General features: G+C 40.1%; 2 protein-coding genes across 3 annotated transcripts; one reads left to right on the forward strand and one right to left on the reverse strand.

Annotated features, from left to right (window-relative positions):
- The first annotated feature begins 371 nt into the window (after positions 1–371).
- On the forward strand, positions 372–4,477 carry LOC116397791 (dehydrogenase/reductase SDR family member 11-like). 2 transcript variants are annotated; one of them, XM_031873597.1, is made up of 8 exons: positions 372–430; positions 909–1,050; positions 2,115–2,324; positions 2,862–2,956; positions 3,564–3,693; positions 3,914–4,006; positions 4,088–4,153; positions 4,285–4,477. In XM_031873597.1, the coding sequence occupies exons 2-8, from the start codon at positions 919–921 to the stop codon at positions 4,324–4,326; spliced, it is 768 nt and encodes a 255-aa protein (XP_031729457.1). In that variant the 5' UTR covers positions 372–430; positions 909–918; the 3' UTR covers positions 4,327–4,477. The 2 variants fall into 2 exon arrangements, with proteins under 2 accessions (XP_031729457.1, XP_031729456.1); XM_031873596.1 differs by lacking the exon at positions 372–430 and having other exon boundaries at positions 812–1,050.
- A 4,937-nt stretch (positions 4,478–9,414) lies between these two features.
- Positions 9,415–13,310, reverse strand: proca1 (protein interacting with cyclin A1). Its single transcript, XM_031873607.1, has 4 exons — positions 12,545–13,310; positions 12,326–12,458; positions 11,472–11,606; positions 9,415–11,348 (listed from the first exon to the last, which is right to left on the reverse strand). Exons 1-4 carry the CDS (start codon positions 13,071–13,073, stop codon positions 9,689–9,691), a joined length of 2,457 nt encoding a protein of 818 aa, XP_031729467.1. The 5' UTR covers positions 13,074–13,310; the 3' UTR covers positions 9,415–9,688.
- Between the last annotated feature and the right edge of the window lie 3,787 nt (positions 13,311–17,097).

A 17,097-nucleotide genomic window follows, 5' to 3' on the forward strand; every position in this document is an offset into this window, starting at 1 on the left:
TGTCGTTTTTTGAGAAAATTAAAGGCTTTTAAGTGCGCCTTATAGTGCGGAAAATACGGTATTCAGGTGCAACAAGGATTTTTTTATGTTCTTTGAGGAGTTATCACTAAATGACAGACAATCAATCTACAACTACTACAGTATTGTGTTACTGCTGTCACACATAAAATATGTGGTCACATGTTTTATTCCCTTCAAGGAATGATGATTACATGTACTCTATTGCTGATGATTTACTTCATGTCTGAGCGACATAAACTCAGTCTTTGTGGATTTGTTATGTTGGTGCAATACCCATTAACGCCATTAGGTGGAAGCAGGACGTTCGGCAGCTGACCGGACCTCTGCTTTAGGCTCCTGTTGGCTCCCTCCTCATTCATGCAGCAACAGCCTAACATTGTCCTGTCTGTTCATTTAATCTTTTTAACAGGTTAGTGTCATGTATAAGCATAACAAACAAGAATTGTATGTAAGAATATATTCAGACATTTCAGAGGGCTTGTAAGTTACTTTAAAGTTGCGATGTACGCAGGTCCCCATCATGGCGGGTTAGCGAGTTTGCTTCGCCGACTTTGTATACAGGCTCCTTACTTATTATGGCTGAAGACCCGAGGGCTCCAGGAACTAGAAATATATTGCTAATTAACTTAAACACTTCTAGACTGAATTTACTTGTATATGTATGTTTGTTTTACAATTTGAACTGCATGACAAAAGCACTCGCCACCACCTGGGTGATGCGAAATCCCACAGTTAGCATGTTTAATGAATGCAGCACAGTGACGTAGACGGACTACTTTCTGTGCTGCGTTCAAGAGCAGACAGTTGGAGCTGTGGGTTGCCTCTACCTCTCTGCTACCAAAGTTTGTGTCACTCTCCTTATTATTGAGAGCGATCTGTATTTTAAGGAGGTTATCGATGGACCGCTGGAGGGGCAGAGTGGCTCTGGTGACCGGAGCTTCGGTCGGGATTGGTGCGGCCGTAGCGGAGGAGTTGGTCCGCTGCGGTATGAAGGTGGTGGGCTGTGCCAGGGACGTCGAAAAGATACAGGTTTGCTCTGCACTTTAAAGTTAATTTCTGCACGTTTGGGAGGGATTTGTTTTTATGTGAGTAACAGTCCACCTGAGGCCAGAAGAGCAAACCCACGTGACACTATTAGAGGACTTAGTTGATGAAACCCACAGCTGTTAACGTGAAAAAGCAGAGATCACGTTAACTGAAAGTGAATGCATGTCGTAAATAAGTTACAATGTACTCAATGCACTTAATGTTTTTCTCGCAGTGACTTAACACCAGCTATTGGCTAATAAAAGCATTTTTGTAGACTGCAGAAAATCTAAAAACAATCTATCTGTCGGGTCGCCCTCATAGACTGTCTGTTTGTTTAGTAAAGTTAATGTTTATCGTGACACCACAAGACAGGGCATTTTGTTTTTTTCAGTACAAATAAACTCCCATAAACACTCGTTAAACTCTCTTGTTACTCATTATGACTGTAAGATATTTTTTATCTAGAGAAAAACCTTTCTGTGATATAATAAGGCAATACATCATCCATGAATCAATGTAGACCAATGTAATACAGGCTCTCCTCCAGTGTTTTGTATCTAGTTTTATTTAATAAAATAAAAGAGACAGAGGAGCCATTCCACACAGAAAATATAATAACTTGAATGAGTGCCTCTTGTTTAGGTAACTCTTCACCTCAGATGAACCATTTCCTGGGAGATAAGCAGTTATACACGTTCCAGAGTTAACAGAAATCAGAACATGTTTCATAAAATATTCATAATTCCTTTTGAATAATAATTTTAAAAAAGTAGTTTATCTCCGAAGTTAAGAACTCTAAAGAATAAAAAAGCAGAAGATCGCATAAGAGGCAGATACAAATAACCCCCCCCCCCCCTCACCTTATCCACTAATTTAAATAATAAATACTTTCCCTTCTGTTGCATTATGTGTTGTGCAAGGTTTTTCTCTCATCTACCAATTTACAATATATTTGAACATGACAGAATGAAACCAACGATTGACAGATGGGTGGCCTGTGTGAACAACTGAAAAAAGTAGATTAAAAAGTTGATTGTCTGACACCTTTTTCATCTTGATTTCAGAAACTGGCAGCTGAGTGTCAAAGTGCAGCCCACAGTGGTGTCCTGGTGCCTTTCAAGTGTGACTTGACCAACGAGGAGGAGATTGTGTCCATGTTTGCTGCCATCAAAGAGCAGCACAAAGGGGTGGATGTGTGCATCAACAACGCTGGCTTAGGTCATCCAGAGTCTCTGTTAAATGGAAAAACCAGCGGCTGGAAGAACATGTTGGATGTAAGAATGCAAATGTTTTTAATTTTAGGAATTGAATCTAATGCTTATAATTAAATAGATGTGTTTACAGTACTACACAGTTTTAGCTGCATTTGTTTCTGGGTCCTGTTATTGTGCATGCTGTCTCGCTGTCACACCGTTTTGGCTTAGTGAGACACTTGAATAGCATGGACCCATCATTTATTTTGCTACTATGACGAGTCAAAAATAGTGAAACATGACATTATTTCAGATCAGTGAATCTCCAGTTTATTATATGCATAAAACTCGAGACAAAACAAATCCCACACAATGAGAACACACAGCAAATGTTGATGGACACATCAAGTCAAGTATCAACTAAAAGTAAGAAAATGTCTCCTACATGTGATTCATAGCTAAAATGCAGTTTTCTTTGTACATAAGAATCAATGATTAAGTTACCTCTCCATGTATGAAGGAAAATTCTGTTTCCTCTGAGGTGCTGATGTCAATTCTCTTTAGATTGGACGCCATAATCTGGAAGGTAATATCTTTACTTTTTATTTTTTCTTGCAGGTGAACGTTCTTGCGTTGTGTATTTGCACCCGTGAAGCGTATCAGTCAATGAAGGAAAGAAATGTTGACGATGGGCACATCATAAACATAAACAGGTACAGCTTGTGAAGTACATTTCTGTTGATTTATCACTTATTTTCACCTAAATATCTGTGTCTTTGTTATTTTAAATAATATCATCACCATTGATATTTCAACTATGACGATTTGCAACACTGCCCGACTCAATAGATCTGAGGATTTTATTATCGCATTACAAAATGTAGGAGGTAAAATAATCAATCACCCGTTTATTGACCTTACTAGGGCTGCAGACAGAATTATTTTCATTATTGATAAATCTGCAGAAGATTTTCTCCATTAATCGTTCGGTTAGGTCTAAATATCCTGATGGTCACTGGGCTGCATACTTTTATGTGTGACCGTGCCGACGTCTTCCAATTGTTTGTTTTGGTCAACCAACAGTCAGAAACCTAAAGATAATTCAGTTAACTCTCAAGTAGGACAAAGAAAAGTTGCATATGCTGGAAATCTTCTTGCATCACGTAGTCAAATGTGTCTTTTAAAAAAAAAAAAAATGGCAATAACATTCTGTTTTTTTACATTCACTAGTGACTGAGGCCATATCAATACATGAAGGTAAATGCTTGTGCTGACCTGGTTAATTTTTCCAACAACTTATACTATCTTCTTCTGCGGCAGCATGAGTGGACATCGTGCAGTTTGCAGTGCTGATGGACATTTCTACAGCTCCACCAAGTACGCTGTGACGGCCCTGACGGAGGGCCTGAGACAGGAGCTGCGTGAGGCGAACACCCACATCAGAGCCACAGTAAGAGATCATACTTTATACTCTACAAGAAAGTCTTTTGAGATTGTCTCAATGATGGAAAGAGTCTGTTTGCAGCCTTGTAAGTGGTTTGTAACTTAACAAATTACTTTTGATAGCAAGTAATAAGTAAATTGATATTAATACTTTTTAAAGGAGTAATATGTAAAAGGTAACTTATTCCTCTTTCTGAGTAACTTGCCCAACACTGCTCTTTTTGCAGTGCATTTCTCCCGGTGTAGTGAAGACAGACTTCTTTTCGCGGTTCTACAAAGATAATCCTGATAAAGCTGCTGGTGTATGCTCTAGATTTAAGGTAAAGGTATCATTCCTCCATGCCCTGAGTATTCTTGATATAAGTATCAGCATATTATTTCACTGTTCACTTCTCTTACAGCCCCTGGAAGCAATAGATATTGCAAATTCTGTCACATATGTCCTCAGTGCACCTCCCCATGTGCAGGTATGTGATTTAATTTACATATTTTAGTGCTTTCTATAGTGTATCACAAATGTTTTCAACTTCTGCTCTTTTACTGTTGATACATCATCAGTTTACCCATAGTGAGATAACGTTCATGTCGTTTCTCTTAGATCGGAGACGTTCAGATGCGACCTGTGGAGCAGGTGTTGTAGTACTGCACCATGTGAAGGCTGATTCAGTGTACCGACACATTCTTCATCTGACTGGTTTAAGACAATTAGTATATCTGATCATGGAATAACTTTAAAAATGTCTACTATGATTTTTCACTTATAGAATAAAATGTCTGATTTGAATATGAAATTTGTTGCACAACTTTATTATCATACAAAAGGAAATCAATAGCAACAAACAAGGGCAATAAATTGTTGTCAAAATGTTTTAATCAAAATGTCAAATGCAGTGATGAAATATAAACCTAAAAAATACACAAATATTAGGAATATAAAAAATATTTTTTAAAGGATCTTTAAATTGTTTTAATTTAAAAAAATTCAGTAAAATACAAAAACAGCAAAATATCTGACAAATGTTCGTAAAGTATCAGAAAGAATTCTAATGTAAAATATATAATATATAACAAACAAAAAGTTGTGAAATGTCTAAAAGATTATCGTTAAAATCAAATTGTTATTTAAAAAAAAATGTTTGGAAAATATCCTGAAATTATTATTATTTTTTTAAGTTGTAAGACACACATATAACACAAGTGTACTTTTACTTTTGAATGCATGACTTTTACTAATAAAATAACAATGATATGGTCTATTTCTTGCACTGCTGGAAATGACGGATCAACTTGGATGTTTATGTCGTTCTTGATGTGTATTCAACAGTGTGGTGCTTCATGCAGCATAAGGATGTTGATAAGTTGGTACATAAGAGTGATTTCATAAAATTACATAGATATCAGTCTGATATTTTAATGATACGTACATTGATGTTGTCTTCTGGAATACACAGATACTTTTGGTTTGTTGGTTCACTGGTTTGGTTTGATTTTAACTGTGATTGTTGTCACAGTCTGAAATCACAGCACTGACTCCTACCTGGAGGCTCTGGATAGTTCACCCACCGACCTGTGAGTGGGTGCATGAGATGGTTGTTCATATTTTGAAGTGTCAACATGTTAACGTTGGAGCGACACAAAGACCTGGAACTGGATTCCATTGCTGATGAGAAAATAACATCATTTAGGTACACATTTACCACGAGCATGTTTGGAGAGTTATTTTAAGAGCTATTGATATCTATTTTATTAGATTCACTATCTGGGTTGATAAGCAACAATTGCAGTGAGATACCTGAAGATACTTTTCTTTTTCACGAAGATAGTTGTTAGGAGCGAGAACATTATAATATCCCTCCGGTGCAACATCTTTCACTGTACTGGAGGACAAAAAGATGAGGACTGCTTGTAAGTTTAACCTAAATGAGAAAAATATATTGAATTATTTTAACACTGCCTTGCAGTGCAGCATGTCATTTCTCCTACAGCATTTAAAAAAAAAAAAAGAGTAAGTTAAACCAAATAATACAATCTTTATAGACAGACAGTAAGAGTGTGGATTTACTTTGAGAAACACAACGTGACAAACATCCCTTCAGGTTATGTCCACTAGAGGCCACAAGACACAATAACATGATACTGTATACCTCCTAAATGCTGCCCTCATGGTAAGCAATCTTTTTTTTTGGTGGCAAGCAAGACTTACATAGAGAAGCTTGTTAGCGGGGAAAAAAACGTACAATTTCACAAAAGAGACACATTTGAATGTAGAAAAAAAGACGCACTTTGATGCTGAGATTGAACATGAAAAGTGAGTGAAAGTGGATGTAAAACAGTCTCTTGTCTTCTGCTTTATTATAATGTATGTATTTAAGGAGAACACACACTGGTTATATGTGTCGTCTGAAGTAAGACGGTAGGAGCAGTCCAACATATTGTGAAGGAAGAAACAATACAGCATCATTTGTTATTATTGTTGTCAGATAATACATGCCATATTCTTCTGTTCATCTTGTGTGACTTTTACAGTCACTTATTTTCTTTGCTTTTACTTGTATTGTGCTCAATCATGTTTTACAAATCAGTTTGTCTTCTTTAAGTTCGAGGGGTTTCCTTTAAAATCCTATTGTGTCTTGACCTCTCCTTTCTGTTGTTTAGTCTATGTGCTAATAACACTAAAACCTCTCATCTGATCTGTAGGACAACAAAGTTAAAAGTGCATACCTTCGTCCACATATACAATAACATATTGAGGAGGAGGCAGAAAAACATCAAGCTGGAACAATGTTTTTCTTGTTGCTTAAATGTCTCTTTCTTTATTTCTTCAGTCTGAAACAGGAGAGTGTTCAGCCTCTTCGTCCACAATATAAACAGATAAAAAGAGAAGATGATGGGATGAGTAGATGCAAGAATTTGTTCACAGTAAATGTGATTATATTCATGTTTAGCTCTGTTAGCAGCGTCGCTGGTCTGTCTTTGCTCCACACTGAAATATCTCCGTCTGTCCTGCTGAAAGAGAAACCTTTCATCACTTTCTGTATTTCTGCCTGTAAAGAGCTGCCAGGGAGGTTCCTGCTCATCTTCCAGTCCGGAGGAAAGCCAACGTTAGCCGGGGACTGCCAACCACCACCACCACCCACCGTCTTTTTGATGCTAATGAACATCCATTTACACAGAGCCTACAGTTGTACATGTACACAAATATTGGCCAAACACTTGGCTCGCTGTTTCGTGACCAGGCTGAAGCTTTGCGCACCCAAACAGAAAATGTGTGTCAGAGAGATGTGGGCTAGTCTTTGCCAACATCCCCAGCTAAAAATAAAATAAAGATTTGTTATAGAAGCAGAAAAAATAAACTACGTTGCTGTCTCGAATTGTCAAGTTTTGGAATTGTACTTTATGTTCTACTTTTGTGTGAGATCCCTCAATGATTTCATATATTATGATTTTTTTTTTGTGCTTTGGGGTGATTTCTTCTCATTCTTTAAATATGCAGCTCACCTTTGATTGAGACATTCATTCAAATGCTATCTGTTATCTGCTATCTGCAAAGCACTTGCACTGTTCTGTACAACCTATATCGTCCAATTTGCAAAGGCAGGATCGTCTGTATTTGATGAGCGGTCAAATTGGATCACTTGGAGCAGAAGCAAAACATGCCTCTTCTTCATCCATCAGTGCCGCACCAGCCGATCTAACCGCGACAGGTTAGTTTCTCTCAATCAATAAATCCTCCTCTGTGCTGGTGAATATAATGGATTATTGGATTCTTCACCTAATGGGATGCCGCGGAGCCTGCTGGACTCTCATTATCGCCCATACTATGGATTGTATATCCCTTTGTGTGTGTTTTTCCTGCCTGACCAGAACACATCTCATATGTTTCAAAAGCCACTGACGAGATGGGGTCAAAGCCCTAATGAGACCTCTGGACGCTGGGCATCCAACCAATGCACTGTGAAGGAGGCATCAGCTCAGCTGCTACCACATAGGTTCAGGAAATGTTTTGCTGTAGAGCTCAATGATTTCACTTTTTAACAGTGTTTTTTTTCTGTTCTGTGCACAGATGTCCACCAACGCTGGTTGCTACTCTCAGTATGACACTAAGATACTCGTACTGTACATCAAAACCACACTGCTGCACACCTTCCTGTTTCAAGTAAGTTACTTCATAGAAAGACTGCTCTAAAATAACTGCTTTTAATATATATTTTAAGATTTTAGCTCATCTCTATCTTCTTTTGCTCCATGATGTAGAAAGGTATCCAGCCAGTCTTATGTTTCCCTCTGCAACTCGTCCAAAAGGCTGCTGCAAGCTTTCTTTAGTGGCACAAAGTCCACATTACACTGTGCTGGCATGTTTTCACTGCCGTTCAGGGCCTCAGATCTCATATTGTTAAGTCACTAAACAAGCTGTCCATCTCAGACCCAGCAGCTATAATCAATAGTTGTATAATACATTTGTTCAGGGTTTTATCGTTCATGTAAATTAAAGTTGCGTACAATTAAGCATATACAAACATGAGCCCACAATAGGTTAATCTTGCTGATGAAATGGAAAATTCCTTCCACTTTTTCTCCCCTCCCTGTGAACAAGGTCTTATCAGATCCATCTGTGTTGGTCGATCTGCCATTTCAGCTTATGATTGTGTCTGAATGCCAAAGCTCCTTTCTAAATGCTTGGATGTCTTCCAAAAAATCTCAGCTGTAGAATGAAAGTCTGCATTGTTACTTCGTTTCCCACTGTTTGCAAGATTCACACAGGAAATTCTGATGTTGTAAAATACATCTGAAAATGTTTCCCCAGCAGTGCATTTTACTTTGTGTCAGATGTGACGGAGATCTAATCTGCACATCTCAGCCTTTTCTCAAAGCACTTTGTCTTATGCAAGCATGTGAGAATCAGCTGACCTGGAAGGATTTCATCCTCTGCACTGGGTGTTACAAACCCTCTGTGCTGAGAGGTGAAAGTAAAGTGCAAAGTGAGCACCTAATCTGTGTGGAGAATGTGAGCATGCCTTAAACCAAACCAGGGGAGGGGGCAACTCTAGGAACAAAATCCCCTTTAAACAAAAGAGCACAGCGCATGAACTCGCAGGTCTTTCTAGGCATGGTTTCTGTGTGGGCAGTATGGAAAGAAACGTTCACAAAAATGTATATCAGTTTAAGCTGGTTAGAGTAAAGCCTCTGAGTTTTAGATTTTCAATATTCCAGCTTTGATTAAATATTTCCAGCTGAGATAACAAGAGACTGTGCACCCAAAAGTCAATTTGGAGTTTTCTATTTATCTAGCTAGATTTTTCTGCTCTTAATATTGTCATATTTTATCGGTAATTACAAATGTCTACAAAGTTTAAAGCATTTGATTGACCTTGTGGGAGTTATTCCCTCTCTTGTAGAGTTACATGTAAAGATTGATCCCACTGCCATGTCTATATGGTAGATATGAAGCTACAGCGAGCTGCCATTAGCTTAGCTCAAAGACTGTAAATGGAGAAAAGCTAGCCTTGCTTTGTCCTAAGGTAAAGAAATCCACCCATCAACACCTCTAAAGCTCACTTATTAACATGTCAGATCTAGTTTGTTTTCCTGCAAAAACTAAACTGTAAAAAACATGTTGCCGTTTTCTGGTGTTTGCTTCATATTTAGCGTACAAAAGTTGTAACAATCTACTCATCTAGCTCTCAGATAGAAAATGATTAAGCAGATACCAAAATGAAAAACATGCTACTTTTGTTTATTTTGTTTATTCCATCACTAGATATAAACATCGGCACTGGCAGATACATTCACATAGGCTAATCATTCATCAATTTTATTATAGACATGCAGAAAAAAGTATGACAAAACATGATTCTCACATTACAATCAAACGTGATTTATTTCCATTTCTGAAGCAGAAAAGATTATTCTGTAAATATTTTGATGTAGAAGTTTATCTGATTGACAGGAGCTAGTCTAGCCAGCTAAGTTTTCTTTCAGCCTATCCTGTTGCACCACATGGCTCACTGCTGTCTAACAGGCAGTGCTGCTTTCCTCCTCTTCTTCCTGGTGAACTGTGCTTTTGCTCTCTCAATTGATAACAGAATTGGACTCATGATGGGAGTTGCTGAGGTGGTCCCGCGGGGCTTTTCATTGATCTGCAGATTGAGCTCTTCAGTGGTGGTGACTTTGGGTGGTGTGGATGTAAAAGTCATTGGTGTTTGCTCAGTTTGTTTAGGGATAGAAGCTTCATCTTTGAGAGAAGCAGCCATGGCTTTCTTTCCTTGCTTTCTCTGCTGTCTGATTGTCTGCCTGTGTCGTTTTGTAATGATAGAAGGGGCTGCTGTGATAGCTGTAAAAAGCCTCCATTCACTGTGACTGTCTGTTTCTCCTGCAGAAGTGGTTGCAGGGCTGTTCAGTGCATCACTCTTCTCTTGAGTTGTAAGAATAGGAATCACATTTTCAGAGCCGTTGAGAAGAGTTTTCCTCCTTCTGCTTCTCGATCCTTTCGGCTTTTGCCTTTTCAAAACACTAAAGTTCAGAGCCGTACCTTTGTCGGTCTTGTTACTTCTGTAAACATCCATCCTGTGTGAAACCTTCTGCTCTGTGATGGGCACCGATGGTACGGTGGGAGCCGCAGTGAGAGGGATCACTTTCATACTGTCCACGGAGGAATTTTCATGGGCAGCGGCCACAATGGAAGAAGCCGAGCTGAGTTTCGTCCTTTTTTTCCTCCCCTCTCTGTCTCCTCTCTCCTTTGACCTGTTCCTTTTGACTTTGGGGATTATAATGGGGGTACTGGCAGTGCTGACAACAGAGCTTTGTTGCTCAGGCTGTGCCGTTGGGGTTTTGGTGATAATGGTGGGGGAAGAAACGGCTCTTAAGTGGTCTGTTGTGTTCGTTTCAAGCTCTGCAGAAGGAGGAAGAGAGATTTTCTTGCTCTTCTTTCTCACTCCCTTTCTGAGCCTTCTGGTGTGTCCTTCATGTGGACTAACAGTTGTCGTGGTTGTTAACGTAGACGGAGTGATTTCTTCTGTGGACTCCGCTGGTTTCTTCTGGACTGTTGTAGGTGACGTAATGGAAACGGTGTCCTTATCTAGCGCTGGTTCATCTTTCATGACTTCATTAAAAGGCTCGTCTTTTCCTTCCAGCTTATATTCTCTGTCATCGACTCTGTTTGTGTTTCTAATTGGCATTTTGTGTTTGTGTGACTCCCCGATGAAGTTACTTAGAGCGATGACTTCTTCTGCTTTGCTGCCAGAGGGTGAAACTGCAGCCCCTTCCTCTGCTTTCTGCTTTCTTTTCCTCCCCTTTCCCTTTCTCTTTCCTTTTTGCTTTTTGGTGGTTTTCTTCTTCTTCCCTGGGTTCTTCCTCTTCTTCTTCTCAGAGCTTTGCGTCTCGCCTTTATTGGAGTCGGTGGTGGAGCTTTGAGAGGTGGAGACGGTAGCGAGGACCTTGATGAAGTCCTCGGCAGCGGTGACAACATTTCTAAGAGAAGGCTCCTCAGGGCCTGACATTGTAGACTGTGTTGTACTGTCTGGTTTCTCTTCTTCTTTGTTCTTCTTGGACTCTTCCTTCTTGGAAGGAGCCACCGTCAGCTCATCAATGACGTCGATACCACCAAAATCATATGGGACCGCCTCTTTCAGCACAGCAATGGGAAACTTCTCATAACGCTTACACCTACGAGAGAACAAACGGAGGGGAGGTTTGTGTGTGTAGTGAGTTCAGAAAGTAATACAGCTCAGTATGTTGCAAATCTACTTTTTAGTTGTTTTTTTAACACCAGGGTACACTGATACTTACATGCCGTACCAGTGCCGCTCTGCACACTGATCTTCATAGGCAAGCTCAAAGCAAGGCACACCAATGACGTTGAAGAACGCTTGACCAACTACCCTGGAAGATGTGTCGTTGACGTTCCTCAGGCAACCTTTCAACCTAAAGAGAGAACAAAAAGTCAGGCTCATCTCTAGTTGTCTCTTCCTGATGGCAACGCAGTTTGACTATAGGAGCAGTATCTACCAAGCTGTTCCACTTACTTTAAAGTTATCAAAAAATGTTGCATTTACAAATACAATTTTTAGGTGTCAAATCAAGCATCATAATTATGATCATTGCAGTATTGTTATGAAATTATTGTCCTCATGCCCAATGGCAACACATTTGTCACTTGGTCTTCCTGATACAGTCTCACATTTTAACTTTATATTTTTATTTTAACACACACCTTTATTTTGGGCGTACGGTGAGACCTCGAATGGAGACATCATGACTGCCTTGTTATTTAAAAAAATTGTGAACTGAAAATAAATTACTTAAAAGCTGTACAGCTTGAGCTTTATTTAAAAAAAAGTTATAGTCTTTAATGAATTGAATTATGCTTTTTAAACTCATGAGGTGATAGTGCAAAATGTTACCTCGTATTCATTGAACTTAATGTCTCACCATATGTATTAAGTTCTGATGTGTATTTCATTCTTAAGCAGTTCTTTGTGTTGATTGTAGTTTTAAAACCCCAGAGGCTGATTCTTTCAAAGGATGATACACAATGTTTTTTTATTTTTTCATTTTTATGTTTACGTTGTTACACATGCTGTCGTTCATAATTTGTCATCGTGGTGGTTGTACATTCGCTTAAAAGCTTATGTTTTACTCACGCATTATCACAGTCACAAAGACAGATGGAGTGCCACTTGAAATTGGTGTGGCCATAGTTAGAGGAGAAGGGGTGGATGACGTGAGGGCAGTGGTCGTGGATACGGCAGCAGCTGTCGGTCTCTGCAAAATCTCCTGCAACAAGGAGGTCACAATTATTATTATTACACCTCGTATAATGAACTTACTTTGCTTGAATATGTTATAGTCATACTACCCACCCAGCTGGCCATAATGATCAGCCATGTTTCCAGCTCCACACCATAGGGTCCCAGGATAAGTGAAGCCTCTCTTGGATCTTTTTAAAACCTTGTCCCGCCGCGCAGAGTCATCACTGCCACCCCCCTTCACCTTGCCTCTGCTCTCCGACCTCTCTTTAAACTCCCGGCACATCAGCTTGGCTTCATCCATGTGCACAAAGCGCGTCTCCAGCTGCCGCCCGCCTCTGTTTTCTTTCAGCCACAACCTGCACTCGTGCATGAACGACTTCACCTGCATCTGGTTCGCTATGACAGAACAGTTCCCAAGCCTTCCGGCGGGGCTGACCACGGATCGCACCACTTCGGCTCCGTCTGACACCTGGTAGAGGAAGCTCTCCCGCACGGTTGACATTTTGGCGCAAAAGGTGCCGTTGAGCATAGAGAACATCTCTTTGCTCTCCTTCTCTGCGTCCAAAGCGCGACTCAGGAGGTCGCCCTTGACGAAGTTCCTGTCAAGATAAGACAGAAAGACAAAAAAGACCGACCACATGATGCGGCGAGTGGCACTTTCAGCACCATGCGTAACGGAGACAGCTCCTCGCGGTTTTCCGGTGCTCGCGAGCTGCCCTCTCACTTTTAAGGCGAAGCAAAAGTGGTGTGATTATCAATACGAGAAATGGCAACGCTGGGAGGAGTCAGCCGAATTAACCTCTTTAGATTTCCAGCCTGGGTAGAGTATATTACTCAGTCGCAGGGCGCTGAAACAACCTGAGAGTAGATACAGTATGTTACCCCACTGTATTTCAACGTGCAGTAGCAGATGGTTAATTTGTGGGTGTGTACAGAGCATGAACCCCCAGCACCTTTCACTGCACAGAGACATGACCGAGAGTTACCTCCCAACCCCCACAGCTCAACCCCCCAGAAAGTGGAGATTTACTTTGGGAACACGCATGGAGGAGGTTCTAGCTTACCCCCGCTTTCCATGGTAACTGGCATGGGGTGATTGTGCCAACCCAGGAGATTGGACATCTTTCAAATGCCACAAAACAGGCACTGAATTGGCGATGACCTAAATCACAATGTAGGACAAAACTCTTTCATTGTGGAATGTGGAGAAATGTTGGCGCGGTCGCACGCAAACCACACTGACTGAGGGGCCTCAGCAGCCCATAAGAGTCTCGGCTGATGGTTGGATTCAAACTGATCTCGGTAAAATAACGGAAGCATCAACTGGCCGTGTGGTATCACGGTATCCTGAGTATTTGTCTACATGTCAGCCGAAATATACCAGAATTAGTACTTCAAATGCCTCTTGGTGATATTGCTTTTGTTTTTACCCCCTATCTTCTTTGTTGTTATGTATCACTAAACACTATTATTTGTTTACTGATTTAATCATGATAACATTTGATAACATGCAGCATTCTGGATCTGGCCCATTGCATCGTGTTGGGTGGGTATAGCATGTGTATAACTCAATAATGCTAATATTTATTAATTCATTTAATTAATTTTGTATCAGCAGCTGCAGTGTTGCTTCACTTTATATTATCAGGAAATATGTTTCATGCATGGTTTGTTTTGTAGATCTGTGTCTGACCTATGGTGGCTTACATTTGAAATATCTGTGACATTTCTCTTTAAAATCACGTGTGAGTTCAGAAAACGATACACAGCAAATTCCTCTGCATCGCTGAACAAGTGACTGTTCCCAAAGAAAAGAAAAACCTCTTGTCAGGTTGGGTTTAATCAGCCGAGTGTGTTGTCACATGGCTGGTCTTACACAGAGCTCTAGAGGCGGAGATCCAGCCTACTCAAGGCACTGAAATCGGATTGTTGGAAGGCGGAGAGAAATGATGTAAAATCACCAGAGGCAACATTCGACCAGATCTTGAGGGTGGAGGGAGGAGGGGGGGCGGGGTTCTTGTGAATTAAAGTGGTCACTGCAGGGGTGGAATGGAAAAAAATGAGGCTGATAACTTGGAGTTCATGTGGAGAGCAGCGCACAGTGAAACAAAAAGGTGACACTTGAAAGCAGCAGGACAACACAGTGAAACTGTGCAAACATGGCTCACCAAACAGACAGCACATACAAACCAGGGATTGAGCAGAATAGCAGTTGAGGAGAAAAGGCATGGGCCCAGTAGTAATATCACCTGTTAAATGTTGTGGAAATTAATCTTTTTAACCTCCCTGTGAGAAATAACCGTTGACGAGAAAACTCGTAACATATCAAAAATATATTTATTGAACAGACAGTTAGAATAATTCAGCTGAATGGATAGAGCTCTTTCCCCAGAGATGGTTCAGAGGTCTAACAACAAAGAATAGTTTAACAGAGTCCCAGTCCCCCCCCCTTCGCAGATGTCCTTCTCCTCCTCTGTCCACCGAGGCCAGAGTCCCAGCCTTGGTATTATTTTCGTGGGAAGGGGGTTAGGTGGTGAGATCAGGATGACACTACAGCAAGTCTGACATGAAAATATCTTCGATATGATAACATTTATTATTTGGGTTTAAATAAGTCCGGATGGCCTCGGCTGTATATGTTCAGGTTTAAGTGATGCAAGTTATAAAGAACAATATGATAAATGGCCACAACATTAAACTGTGTGGGGAAATGTGAAATAGAGCATTGTGTCAAATTGTAAATATGTGTAATTTTCTGATCTTGCATCTGTCCAAAGTAGTTGTTGCCCCAACATTTTTTTTCACAGCTAAAAACAGGAAGGTTTGGCTTAAAACTCTGTTGAAGCTAGCCTAAATGAATTTAAGTTAAATGTACAGAAAGTTCAATGAGTGTGTTAAAGGGTCAGTCCACCCAAATGCTCCACAGGTGACATTGTCACCACGTTGCTGGAGGCCCAGGCCATATTGCTGGGCCCGCTGGAGGGAAGGAAGGCACGGACCAGAACCAGGACTGTGTGGGGCAGACTACCAGACCCTTACTGCAATAACATGAGAAATTTACATGTCTGGTGCTCGGAAACACTTTTGTCAACAGGGACCGCCAAAATCCACACAAAGTGAAAGTTCCTCATAAAAGTCATAATATTCTCTGCCAGTGTTGTATTGCAGCTTGTTTATGCTGCCCCCGGGTGGCCATACAAGATAAACTCACCGGTATGAGCTCATACAGCACTCACACAGACAGTCTTGTTAATGTGTGAATATCTACTCAGTTTTATTACCTTGTAAATCTTGTTAGTGTGCAAACAATGTGCAAAAGAAAGTTTAATTTAAGTTAATTTATTTCCTGATACACATGAGACAAAAACTGTGGGAAAGTCATTGATGGCAGAAAGGTGAACTCTCCGTCCTTAGCTCAGCTTGAACTCTGTTGCAAAAGACTGGGATGAAATTCCAGATCAGTTTATTTAATAACTGCAGTAACCTTTCTAGTCTGAGATCTGGGAAATGTATACTGTAAGGTAATGGGTTTTGTTGCTTCAGCTGTGAACATGATCGCAAGCTGAGTTTATTTTGACATCAATCCTCTGGTGATTCAGAACACCTGAAGCATGCATGAGGGGAACAATTAATCATTGTCAGACCATTGTCATTGGTCTCTCTGGTTTCTCCATCCTTTGCTGTGACAGACCACTCTACCTTTGTTGAGTTAATAAAAACTAATTGTGGTCACTTACGATGGTACCTTGACTACTCTAAAATGGCGAGTTTGTGTTTGTGCTGCGGGTTTGCGCTGATGACGATTTTCTCTGAGCAGTCAGTGGTCTGCAGTATTTTAACTCCACTCCACCTTCTAGTATTGGCTCAGCTCGCTTGGAGCCTCAGCAGAGATTGTACCAAAAAAGCTACCAGGCGTTCCGTCGAAGTCTCTTCCCACGACTTTGTACGGCTCATTTTCTGGAACCAGTGTAGCATTTAAGCATGGTGGAATTAGCAAACTGGCTAGTTAGCCATCTTGCTAATTCCACCATGCTAATGCTACATGTTGGCCAGCGGCAGCGCTAGGTCTAATAAGGGAAGTCTAACAATCAATGTTGACCGGATGTCTCAACACAGAGATTACTGTCAAAGCAGGCACTTAATCAGGATACACAAACACAATATCAGATTAAAATAACACTAGTTTCTTCTACAATAGTTGAAAAGTCTGAGACTGGTCTTCCTAACCTAACCTTAACCCTAACCCTAACCTTAATGTTATTTAATGTTAATGTTATTTATTTATTTATCTTTTTAAAGTTTTAGAGGTGTGTGTGTGGTGTATATACATTCATTATATGTTAACTTATCTTTCTTTTAAGCACTTATTTATTTATCTTTTTAAAGTTTTAGAGGTGGTGTTTGTGTGTATATACATTTATTATATGTTAATTTATTTTTTGATATAAATTTATTTATACATTTTATATATATCTATATATTCATTGGGGAGGTGCTGTGTGTGATTGTGTTTTTTTATTTCCTTTGTCCCCATGTTTGCGCTTTTTAACCTCCCTTCCCCCTTTAACATTTCCTCTCTGCCTTTCCCGCTGGCAGTCGCTCTGCTGCCTAGACTGTTTTTAATAAAATTGTCTTAACTGTCTTATTTCAGGGTTTTGATTAAA

This window comes from Anarrhichthys ocellatus, unplaced genomic scaffold (genome assembly GCF_004355925.1).
Source record: "Anarrhichthys ocellatus isolate YVR2014 unplaced genomic scaffold, GSC_Weel_1.0 scaffold72, whole genome shotgun sequence".
Classification (NCBI taxonomy): Eukaryota; Metazoa; Chordata; class Actinopteri; order Perciformes; family Anarhichadidae; genus Anarrhichthys; species Anarrhichthys ocellatus.